Source organism: Blennius ocellaris (assembly GCF_963422515.1).
Source record: "Blennius ocellaris genome assembly, chromosome: 18".
NCBI lineage: Eukaryota > Metazoa > Chordata > Actinopteri > Blenniiformes > Blenniidae > Blennius > Blennius ocellaris.
In genome coordinates, this window is record NC_137667.1 from 20,363,590 (window position 1) to 20,376,366 (window position 12,777).

At 47.2% G+C, this 12,777-nt stretch overlaps 1 protein-coding gene across 6 annotated transcripts in view; it reads left to right on the forward strand.

Moving 5' to 3' along the window:
- Nucleotides 1-885: 885 nt before the first annotated feature.
- Nucleotides 886-12,777, forward strand: part of mdn1 (midasin AAA ATPase 1) — a 106,832-nt gene continuing 94,940 nt past the window's right edge. For all 6 annotated transcript variants that reach the window (XM_080513719.1, XM_080513721.1, XM_080513720.1 and 3 more), the window contains exons 1-8: nt 886-1,106; nt 2,349-2,575; nt 4,449-4,673; nt 5,827-5,934; nt 6,179-6,371; nt 7,417-7,626; nt 8,737-8,868; nt 8,956-9,059. In XM_080513719.1, the coding sequence (XP_080369845.1) occupies nt 1,011-1,106; nt 2,349-2,575; nt 4,449-4,673; nt 5,827-5,934; nt 6,179-6,371; nt 7,417-7,626; nt 8,737-8,868; nt 8,956-9,059 (1,295 nt within the window). In that variant the 5' untranslated portion in view covers nt 886-1,010. The remainder of the gene's footprint in view (nt 1,107-2,348; nt 2,576-4,448; nt 4,674-5,826; nt 5,935-6,178; nt 6,372-7,416; nt 7,627-8,736; nt 8,869-8,955; nt 9,060-12,777) is intronic.

Below are 12,777 nucleotides of genomic sequence, written 5' to 3' on the forward strand. Positions count from 1 at the left end.
GATTACAGTTTTCAAGTCACCTTCCCAACCAAACCTGTGATTATTTATGGCCGTGTGTGTGGTCTCTTGGTTTGGGAAATCTGCCGACAATTGTATAACCCTGCCGTGTGAGCCGGACTTAAACACGAGACAGGTTTATGTCGTACTGAACAGACAGTTGTAGATGTTGTATTGAACTGTCTTAGTTATAATCAAGAAAGTGCAGTTCTGGAAGCTGAGTTGAGAAAGGAAGGAGTTCACCATTTTACAATTTATAGTGTGTACCTCTTCATTCCTCGTACAAACGGGGTTAATAAATAGGATATCGGGATTATACGGTGGCCCTGAAGTACAAACCACAACAGCTAATTGAAAATCACAACAGCAAATTGAAAAACCCAACAGCAAATTCAAAAACACAACCGCAAATTGAAAAACACAGCCGCGAATTCAAAAACACAACACAACAACAAATCACTAAACAACAGCAAATTCAAAAACACAACAGCAAATTCAAAAACACAACCCCAAATTCAAAAACACAACTGCAAATTGAAAAACACAACACAAATGAATGTTTTTCAATTTGTTGTTGTGTTTAGTGATTTGTTGTTGTGTTTAGTGATTTGTTGTTGTGGTTGGCCCTTCAGGGCCACCGTAGGATTGCGCTGTGGTGGCCCTCCTGAACAGTAGGGGGCGGTAATCCTCCATTTAATGATTTCCAACCGCTGTTAAAATACAACGCAGTAGAAAGGAAGAAGAAGAAGAAGGGGGCGTGGCTTGTCCAGCTCGAACCGGAAGCAGTTCGTCTGCGCTCACATGTGGATTTTGTTGAGCGTGTTTGCTTGTGGATCTAACAGACTGGACGTGTTGGACGTCAACCCCCGGAGCCGGACGTGTCTGGACCGGACCGGGAGACCGCATCGTGTTTCAGGAAAGCCCTTCTCACCATGAACCTCCCGCCTTCTCCTCACAGCGGGAACATTTAGCGGCTCGTGTCCGGATCCGGGAGGCTCGACTCGGTCGGCACCATGGAGAACCTGGAAGTCAGCCTGGCGGCTCTCAGCACCATATCCAGACAGGTGGACAAGAGCCGCAACCAGCTGAGCCAGTACCTGTCCAAACAGGTGAGGCACCGCAGCCAGGAGACACACATGTGCTCCTGGGGGAGGAGGAGGGGGGGGGGAGGAGGAGAGGAGGAGGAGGAGAGGAGGGGGGGGAGGAGAGGGGGAGGAGAGGAGGGGGGGAGGAGGAGGAGGAGAGGAGGAGGAGGAGGAGGGGAGGAGGAGGAAGAGGAGGGGGGAGGACGATAGGAGGAGGGGGAGGGAGAGGAGAGGAGGAGGAGGAGGAGGTGGAGAAGAGGACGAGAGGAGGAGGAGGAGAGGAGGGGGAGGAGGACGAGAGGAGGATGAGGAGGAGGAGGGGGGAGGAGAGGAGGAGGAGGAGGACGAGAGGAGGAGGAGGAGGGGGGGAGGAGGAGGAGGAAGAGGAGGACGAGAGGAGGAGGAGGAGGAGAGGAGGAGGAGGAGAGGAGGGGGGGAGGAGGAGGAGGAAGAGGAGGAGGAGGAGGAGGCGTCCTCCGCCTCCGGTCAGGGGTCAGAGGCCACAGGACGCTCTGTCACCGTGGAGATCATCAGATGTTAGAACTCTACATTCAGTCATTAATCCACATCGTGTTGAAACCTTCAGTCGTCTCTAGCTAGAGCTCACAAGATGATCTACCTGCAGTCTGAACCTCAAAGCTCTTCGTAAACCAGTTTACATTTATTAAAAAAAAGAAAGAAATCTGCGTTAAAACAGTCTAAAACAAGTTCGAAGCCACTTATAGTTCAGTTAAAAGTCATTACAACAATTGGTTAACAAGAAAGGTCTGGACAGGCCATGAAGTAATAGTGAGTTTCAGTCCACTCTTTGTATATTCTTCTTTTCTTCTGAAGAAGCAGCATGTCTAGTTTGCCTTTTCTTAAAAACCATCTGGAAGTTGGACCCTTCTAATATAAGAAATATTTAATGTTGTCACTCTGTCAACGTGCACAACATTCAGAAGGTATTAGATAATAGATCACATGTCACAATCAGATTGCTGACAAATACAAGCATTGCATAGATTAGATTAATGTTTTACAGTGGTCTTTCTTTGTGAGTTTTTTAATATCTATAATTGAATTTTCATACATAAACATTTTCTGTATTTTGTTCTGTTGCATTTGGGGCAAGAGAGAGAGCAGTGTTTTAAAGAAGCCTCAGAGCACAGAGACATTAACGGCCTCTACAACAGTGGTTGCAGTTTTTCTGAAATCAGACTTACAATCATCACGTCACCTGTATGTGTCTACAATGAGGTTCCCCGGTTCTGTGTCCCACGGCAGATCTGGAGCCTCCAGGACCGGCAGCGCATCCTGGACTGCTTGGCCCAGCTGCTGCTGGAGAAGGACTACACTCTGCTGGTCGCCCGACACCTTCGCCCACTGATCCTGGACCTGCTGGAGCGCAATGCAGCGCGAGTGAAAGTGGGCGTCAGGATCAACCATGACCTGCACGAGCGTCTGTGTGTGGCGCTCAGCAAGCTGCTGGGAATCAGTGCGGACGCTCAGGCGTAAGTACATCCTGATGTGTGACCCTACACCTGTACGGCCCTACACCTGTACGGCCCTACACCTGTACGGCTCAAACCGCTTCACTTCAATGATTGAAGCTTCTGGAAGACCCAGGAACCCTGCTAGGGTCAGCTGATCACCTCCAGAGTCCTGCTGGGAGCAAAGTGCCTTCAACTTCAGCACATCTGAACATTGAGCAGAAAGTCTTTCAACGTCTGTAATTAGCACAATGGATTGCAGGAATTTGAGCGAGTTGTGCTGAATCCTGACTGTCTGAGCACTTTTCCTTTCTTCTTTTCATCAGAAGTTGATTTGTCTCGATTTTAAATGGAGTTTTTTTACAATGAAGGAATTCTGAAACGACCACCTGTCAAACCCTCCAAAAAGCCCTGAAGTCAGGTTCACATTGATAAACCCTGAGCTTTAAGAGCTGCTGTGTGCATCAGGAGTCCAGGACACGACCACCTGGATCCACAAGGGACAGGACGTCTCACCGGACACTGGTCCAGTGGTCCTGCAGGTTTTACTGGACCAAGTCAAGTTTGATGAAAATATGTAACTACTCCCCAAGTTATTGTTTATTTGCAAAACTATGGCGAATAAGACAGGTTGATGGTAGTATAAAGTTTATTAACACCACAAACTGTCAAAACACATGTGAACTATAATGTGAACTATGTGAAAATAGAACAAACCCAATACTTCAGCAGTAAACAACTTATTTGACGAGAATTCACAAATAGCGGCGAGTCATGTGACGTGACCTCACCATTCATCCACAGTGGTCATGTTGTCAAGTGTTCTTGACGTTCAGGATTCCGACTGTCAGAGGAGTCAGTGAATGCCTCCCGGAGAGTGAGCTGAGGTGCGAGGGAGAGAGAGAGAGAGCTAGCGAGTTAACGTAGCAGTGGTTCCTGCTAACACGCCGCGCTGTCCTGTGTGCGTCGTGGCCACGGCCGACTGGCCAGGTAGGGAAGCTGCTGAATGAGCCGCCTCGTTCTCACAACGTCCAGACAGACGTTACAATAAAAAAAGATTGGGAGGTGGTTCTTGGCTTTTTCAGAGTGATAAATGAAAAATTAGGACAGGAGTTGTCAGGTTTAGGCTACAGACATATATTCAATCTGCAAGAAAGAAGAAGACAACAAGGGTAAGTTTCTTTGACTCATGAGGAGAAGGAGCAGGAAGTGCTCTAGTCACCGTTCCGACCCGCTCTGAGCTTCTGCCGTTCTCCTGTGCTTTTTATTTCCATTAACAAATGGGAGGGTTTACAGGATATGCATCATAGAAAATAGACAAGTTGTTGCGCTTGACAGTTATCAAGAGTAAGCACAATCTCAGGGCATCCTCTACGCGTGGATCACCACCGAGATGGTGCTACGGGGAAGACGCAGTGTTCCTGTTTTATCATATTGCTCAGAGTGCTTCTACCAAGGCTCACAACACATGATTAGTCAAAGTTAAACAACAGCGCCTGAGTGACGCTGCTAAATAAAGACAGAAGAAATAAGACTGAGATTAAGCATGAATATGGTAACTAAATGGAATAATACTCTAACAGGAGTCCAGTTTTAAGAGGATATTATCTGGACCAAGGGCATTTTTATTAGTCATGACCGACTGGCCCACGTAGGTCGCAATCACTGGACCACTGCATTGTGAATGGACGTCAGGTAGAACCTTTTTAAGGCTGCAGCACTTTGACTTTCCGTGGGTGATAAATGACTGGATGTGTGGTCTTTGAGCAACTGGCTTGGTTTCAGAGGCGGTGAGGTCACAGACTTTGGCGTCATGGTTCCCTGGTTTGCTCCGACTCTCTCTGGAGACGGACGCCGACGGACGCTGACGGGCGTTTCTGTGCCAATCTGCTAGGTTTGCTGCCCGGTACTTCAGTGGGGCCCCCCCAGTGTTTCAGAGGCTCTTCTTCACCAGCGAGGAGTCGTCGGCCGTGCAGTATGGCCCCCGGAGGATGAAGCTGCGGGACCTGATGGGCGCCACGCTGCGCTTCCTCCAGAGCGACTGCGCCAAGTTCCGCATGCTGTGGGACTGGAGTGCCTGCGTGTCCCAGCTGCTCACCAGCGACGTCATGGTGCGAGGGTACGTTCACCTCGGGGGGGCGAGGGGGGGGGGGGGGGGGGGGGGGACACCCAGGGAAGTCCCAATCCATCTGTCATCCAGGAACTTTGTTTTTTATACCCAATGAGCCTGGAGGCCAGGACCCTATTGTTTTTGTAAGGTTTCTTCTTCTTCTTCTTTATTTGCATCCTGGGCCCAATGTGACCCACTAAACACGCTCCTAAAGACTGGCCGAGAAATTAAGGACATGTCAAAATTACCCCCCCCCCAGTGCTAAAATGTCTCTCTAGCGCCTCCTAGAAAAATCTAAACGGCCGCCAGGAACGTCGTAGAGAGATCAAACCAAAACACAATTGTTGGTCTCACCGAGACCCCCATACCCCCACCCTGAACCCACCCTAAACCCACCCTACATCAGGACATGAAGTCCGCAATTTGCCTTTCAACGTACGATTTTCACCCCAAAAAGTCCCTCAACCTCTGAGGAAGAACATTTGACTCCCTAGACATGCTCACTACATTTGGCACGCTCATGAACACTGATAACAGCGTGAGAAAATGTAAAAATGAACCCCCAGAGTGCCACAGTGACTCTCTAGCGCCCCCTACAGACACTACGGCCACCAAACACACGTAGATGGCGACTGCGGCCAGTGGGAATGTCGCAGTGAGGTCAGACCAAACGTCAGTCGTTGGTCTCGTGGAGCTCGACACATCACACGCTCACTAAAGTTCTACTGTCAATTCAAGGTCGGGGCCACGAGTTCTACACCTCTGATCTACAGGCCAGGAACTCTGAAACGTATTTCCATGTTTTCATTGTAACAGGCACAAGTTATTGATGACATTGAAACGTGAAATTTGTGAGGAATCCTCGAAGTGCGCCCTGCTGACCTACGCACTGGCGCCAAGCCTTTTTCTTACTTTTTATTTGTTTTAACTGCTAAAACAGTTGATTTAGTGTGTTTCTGAACCTTAATAAAATCATCGGCATCTGTTTGTGTGTGAGCAAGATTGTGTCGTAACTACTACACGGAGTTTTGTCAACATTTTCACCACAGGTTGATTTTGGGCCCTGGAAGATTCCATTCCATTTTCGAGGTGATCCAGAAACATTAGTGTTTTTTCCTTTGGCAGAAATGTGATTGGTGTTCTTTTCCCTGTGTTCTACCAGCTACACGGCTCACTGCTTAGCGCTGGTCTCTCACATGACGGACAACCAGAAAACCATCTTCCTCAGGAAGGTCCTGGCAAACGAAGAAATCCTGGACATGAAAATCAGGTATTTAACTTCCTATGAAAGATGATGGTCTCAGATAGGAGGTGGTGAAGACCTGAGGCCTGCACTAGGAAGTGTGATCAACATATCCACCATCTGTTTCCTGGTGGATCCAGATGTGATCCTGATCACCGTCACTACCAAGCAGCTCATCAACTTGCTCCTTCAACCAAGACTTGCGTACGCGAGTTCACATGAAAGTATGATGTATGGTGTGTTCCGGCCTTCCTCCCGTCCTGTTCCTCAGAGCTCTGGAGGAAGGCCAGCAGCTGGAGGTGGAGAAGGCTCTGGTCTTAGCCAATCAGGGCTCGGTGATGTGGCGCCAGGAGAAAGCCAGTAAGTTCACCAGAGGTCAGGTGGTGTCGGAGGACCTTTCCCCCAACGTGGTGGCCGTCTGTGGAGTGGTGCTTCCTCGGATCGTCCCCAGAGCCCCGGGCCAGGTACCAGGATGGTGTCTCTACTGTCATTCCTCTTCTCTTCCTTCTCCTCCTCTCCTCCTCCTCCTCACATCTCCTCTTCCTCCTCCTCTCCTCTTCCTCCTCCTCACATCTTCTCTTCCTTCTCCTCCTCTCCTCCTCCTCCTCACATCTCCTCTTCCTCCTCCTCCTCATGTCTCCTCTTCCTCCTCCTCCTCAGGTTTCCTCTTCATCCTCCTCCAGACTCTTCTTCCTCCTCACATCTCCTCTTCCTCCTCCTCGCATCTCCTCTTCTTCCTCCTCCAGACTCTTCTTCCTCCTCACATCTCCTCTTCCTCCTCCTCGCATCTCCTCTTCTTCCTCCTCCAGACTCTTCCTCCTCCTCACATCTCCTCTTCCTCCTCCTCACATCTCTTCTTCTTTCTCTTCATGTCTCCTCTTCGTCCTCTTCAAGACTCTTCCTCCTCATGTCTCCTCTTCCTCCTCCTCCAGACTCTTCTTCCTCCTCACATCTCCTCTTCCTCCTCCTCGCATCTCCTCTTCTTCCTCCTCCAGACTCTTCCTCCTCCTCACATCTCCTCTTCCTCCTCCTCACATCTCTTCTTCTTTCTCTTCATGTCTCCTCTTCGTCCTCTTCAAGACTCTTCCTCCTCATGTCTCCTCTTCCTCCTCCTCCAGACTCTTCTTCCTCCTCACGTCTCCTCTTCCTCCTCCTCCTCATGTCTCCTCTTCCTCCTCCTCCTCATGTCTCCTCTTCCTCCTCCTCCTCATGTCTCCTCTTCCTCCTCCTCCTCAGGTTTCCTCTTCATCCTCCTCCAGACTCTTCTTCCTCCTCACATCTCCTCTTCCTCCTCCTCGCATCTCCTCTTCTTCCTCCTCCAGACTCTTCTTCCTCCTCACATCTCCTCTTCCTCCTCCTCGCATCTCCTCTTCTTCCTCCTCAAGAGTCTTCTTCCTCCTCACATCTCTTCCTCCTCCTCATGTCTCCTCTTCCTCCTCCTCCTCACATCTCCTCTTCCTCCTCCTCACATCTCGTCTTCTCCCTCCTCACATCTCGTCTTGTTTCCAGACTGCCCTGAGCGATCTGGTGTTGGTGGAGTCCACGAGCAGGAACCTTCGCCGGCTGGCTCTGGCTGTGGCTTCCCAGAAGCCCCTGCTGCTGGAGGGTCCGATTGGCTGTGGGAAGACGGCGCTGGTGGAGTTCCTGGCGGCCATCACCGGACACATGAAAGCTTCGGAGATGGTGAAGGTCCAGCTGGGGGATCAGACTGACAGCAAGGTGAGACACGGCTGAGGTTGTCCAGGACGTAGTTGATCTTGGCGTGGGGGGGGGGGTCGCTTTATGTGGCGTCACACTTGCGACTGGATTAGACTGACATGCAATTACAGTAATGTCACAATTACTAAACAGCCGCTGGTTTGAAGGTGCTGTTGCCTGATAGGAAGTAAAGAAGAAACACGGCTCATTGATCGGTCCGACCGAAAGCTTGAGCCCGCGGTGGCTAGGCTAATTAGCTTGTGGCTAATGGATAGCCACCAACAACCGCGATATATCGTCTTCAGACAAGATGTCTGCCACGCCTGGGATATTTATCAACTTTTTCTTTCTGCATCTGATTCTTCTGATGTGTTTTGATTAGGTTTTTTTCCCAGAATGCATTGCGCACTTCGTAATGTCCCCATGCTCCTACCCTGCCTGCTAGAAAGATCGTTTGTAAAGGAACCAAGTCCTTGCATTTCTAGAGCACCAGAGATTTCTTGTTAGTTCCGGTGCAGAGTTGTGGGAGTGGTCACAACTGCTTCCCGCCAAAACAAAACAGAACTCTGGTCCGGATCAAACAGAGCAATGTGAACATCGGGATGGCTACCCAACTCTGTACTTTTGTAGGGACCGACCACCGATTCATGTCAATTCAAGCGGGACCTTGTTTTTGTTTTAATTGGTGCGTTATTTAGAAAAAACAGTGTACTTGTAGTTAAGGGGTTTCATGTTTAAAAAAGTTGTATTGTGATGTAACAGTATGAGTAGTTGGATGTTGTTTTGATAAAATTGTTTATTTTTTTTCTATTGAGAAACAAATTAGGATTTTATTATAGAACAAATTAACATTTATTACCACATAAACACACACAAAAGTACAGAACATTGGTGCAGTTGACTACTGATTTCCAGGTACTGGGTATTGGAACCGTACCGGTTCAAATGTGAAAGGTACCATCTCTATTTAACATTGATCAGGAAGTAAATATAAATATTTATTTTAATAAATTAAAATAAATGAAAACCCATTTCAAATAAAAGAGAAAAATTGGTAAGTTTGAAATAATAATAGAAAAAAATGACTTGTTTAAAACATTTCTAATGGTGTTAAATGTGTGTGTCTGTCAGATGCTGTTGGGGATGTACCGCTGCACTGACATCCCGGGGAAGTTTGTGTGGCAGCCTGGCGCTTTGACGCAGGCCGTGTCTAAAGGCCAGTGGATCCTTCTGGAGGACATCGACCACGCTCCTCTGGATGTGGTGAGCCTCGCTCCAACACACGTTGCTTCTTCGTGACCACTTGGTGGAAAGTTCTCTGAAACTAACTGGAACCTGGGTGCGTTTCAGATCTCCGTGCTGCTGCCGCTCATGGAGAACAAGAAGCTGATGATTCCGGGACGGGAGGACTGCATCGACGTTGCTCCTGGATTCCAGTTCTTTGCCACCAGAAGGTACCAACATCAGGAACACGAGGCTTCTTTTAGCTCCACAAGTTAGGAAGGTTTAAAAAGAAAAATGAACATCGGTACAAATCACACCCCCAAAAGTCCTGAGGCCTCGTCTATAAAGGTTGCTTCTGCACAAAACAGGTCCTGAAAGATGTGTACGCAACTTCCTTCCACGCAAAGTTTGTGATCTTAAAAAAATGTACGTCGCGGGAGAACGTGCATACTGGTACGCAGACTTTAAACCTTGCACAAGGACATTACGGGGACGGTGGAACTGGCAGTGCTGATTGTGAGGCGGTGAATTGAAGCGAGACTGATCTCAAACGTTAAATGTCATCACATATCAGATCTATTGATCCACGTAATCAAAAACAGCCAAGCTGCAGTGGATCTGTAATGTTCAGTGAGACGTAAATAATAATCAGCAGTACAATGTTCATGTCATTCTTTCATCTTCAAATGATAGATAGAACTGGTTGATTATCAATTATGACAAGGTACGTAACAATTAGGCCTGTCACGATAACACATTTTGCTGGACGATAAATTGTCCCAGAAATTATTGATAGATTGTTTAAAGGACCATATTTCACTATATTTCATGTTCCAGTCCCTCCTCTGCTCATGAGGATAACAATGTGTCTGATCCAGTAGAAACACTCACAACTAGTGACATTCTAGTATTTCTTGGACTGAGCTGACGTCACCTCTCATGATGGTGGTTCTCAGCTCCTCCACCTCCTCCACCTCTCATGATGGTGGTTCTCAGCTCCTCCACCTCCTCCACCTCTCATGATGGTGGTTCTCAGCTCCTCCACCTCCTCCACCTCTCATGGTGGTGGTTCTCAGCTCCTCCACCTCCTCCACCTCTCATGATGGTGGTTCTCAGCTCCTCCACCTCCTCCACCTCTCATGATGGTGGTTCTCAGCTCCTCCACCTCCTCCACCCTCACGGAGACTGCAGCCCAGCCCACAGCCGCCTCCTCCACCCCCTGGGTGACATAACCAGTGGACATGAAGGTGAAAACACATTTTCTCCAGTGGACATGAAGGTGAAAACACATTTTCTCCAGTGGACATGAAGGTGAAAACACATTTTCTCCAGTGGGCATGAAGGTGAAGACACATTTTCTCCAGTGGACATGAAGGTGAAAACACATTTTCTCCAGTGGGCATGAAGGTGAAAACACATTTTCTCCAGTGGACATGAAGGTGAAAACACATTTTCTCCAGTGGACATGAAGGTGAAAACACATTTTCTCCAGTGGGCATGAAGGTGAAAACACATTTTCTCCAGTGGACATGAAGGTGAAGACACATTTTCTCCAGTGGGCATGAAGGTGAAGACACATTTTCTCTAGTGGACATGAAGGTGAAAACACATTTTCTCCAGTGGGCATGAAGGTGAAAACACATTTTCTCCAGTGGGCATGAAGGTGAAAACACATTTTCTCCAGTGGACATGAAGGTGAAAACACATTTTCTCCAGTGGGCATGAAGGTGAAGACACATTTTCTCCAGTGGGCATGAAGGTGAAGACACATTTTCTCTAGTGGACATGAAGGTGAAAACACATTTTCTCCAGTGGACATGAAGGTGAAAACACATTTTCTCCAGTGGACATGAAGGTGAAAACACATTTTCTCCAGTGGACATGAAGGTGGAAACACATTTTCTCCAGTGGACATGAAGGTGAAAACAGATGTGGAACAACAAAAACAGCAGTTCAATGTGAAGCAGCAGAGACTGAGATGTGGGCGTGTCTTGTTTTGGTTTCTCCTCATGTCAATCTTCCTGGAGGCGGGGCTTCTCCAGCCCTGTGACGTCATCAAATACAATCAAGGTGTTGAGCTCCCCCACCAGTTATTTATTTACTTAAAAAAAAATTTTTTTTATTTATTTGAGCAGGACACATTCTGCTCAAAAGCAGTGGGCTGAAGCAAGAAGCTTCTGGGCTCCACCCCCAAACTCAGAGCAACAAAAAGTACATTCCACACTAGAATAGAAAGAACAAAACATCAACAAAAAAGAACCTCCCACATTTCAAACCACTATATCAACACGGACCAAACTTACAACTCACACTCACACATGCACATATACGTTGATCCTACTTCTTCAATGCATTTCTTCTTCACTGTATGTTTCAAAAATCTTTTGTTTGTATTTGTATTTGAACAGGTTGATGTTTGGACGTTGTTTCAACTCCGTCTCCAATTTGTTCCACAGTAAAACACCATGAACTGTCGGGCTAGAACTTTTCAGGGTTGTGTTTATGTTTCTGGGTCCTAAAGTTTAATTCATCACGTATTTCATAACGACCAGTACGATCTGGAACCTTCTTTGTATTTGTCTTATTAACAATCTGTAACTTGCTTTATATAACATATATATATATAAAATTCTTCTCCAACCACCCTATTCCAGCACTCTGCTGCAGCAGTTCTCTTCATCATGCACAACCCAGGTGACAATAACAGTGAGTGTTCTAGTAGTCGTTGACACTGTGGCTACTGGCCACAGTTGCAGCGGTTGAAAGAACACAACATCAGACAGTATATTGCAAAATTAACATTTTCTGCTGTAACTATTATTTTGATCTGGATCGCCACCAGAATCTATTGGATTGTCCCTTTGATCAAAATGCACTTTTATACAAATTATGATGATCTGCTCATTAGTTTGAGATATCTTGTTGACAGACGGGCAGACAAATAAACGATGAGTTTATAACCTCTTTGGTGAGGGTAAATATTTTGTTTAGTAAATGGACGAAGACGGAACAGCCGGAATGCAAAGCGTAGCTCATGCAGGCCTCATGCACCACTTTAATACAGTTTAACGGGTCCAACCTCACCCACACAAGTGTAGAGAGCGACACGCTCTTTAGCACAGCGTCAGTCATCATTGAAGAGGAAAAGCATGCTGAATAAAAACAAATGTCCCCATCATGCACAGATTCCAGACAGTGGAGATGGAGGAGTAGCTGTAGATTTAGTTAACGGACTGATCATTTTTTATTTTATGGTCTTGTTTCGAAGGTGTTTATTTGCTTTGCACTTGTTTTAGTGAAGAGCAATGGAGCATTTTGGTCATGATTAGTGAAACTGGAGCAATGGACCTTTTGAACAGTTGGTCCCCTTAGTTCTTTGCCCATCAGGGCAGCAGCACCGGGCGTCACACTTTTTTTTCCATTTACGTGAGACGACTGTCAAATAAACGTCAACGCCAACGTCAACACTATGTTGAGTACCACAGAGTGCAATGTTCTCCCCTTTAAAGCTACTTTACCAGAATCCACACCAGAAACATTTAACATTTAGGACCTAGTTTTAGTTGTTGATCTGGATTTGTAATACTTTGTCAATACATTTCTCGAACCTCCGCTGTTGTCACGTGGTATGTCGTGGTCACAACCTGACCAGTCATCTCCGCAGCCACAGGGACAGACTCTCCCAGCCCCAGGACGAATAGATGGTCCTCGTCAATTCAACGGATGGACAAGCAACATGTCAAAGCTGCAACGTAGCTTGGGAACAGTGAGCAGCGCTGTCAGGGTGACGCGGTGTCAGGGTGTTTGTATTAAGCCCGTTGAAAGATGTGCCAAGAAAGACATGTCTTGCTATCTTCATGCTGCTACGCATGTCACCCATCTTAACATCCTCAGAGTTCCCTCTTCTTCTTGGTGTCATTTTGCCATTTCTGCAAATGGTCGCTAGGC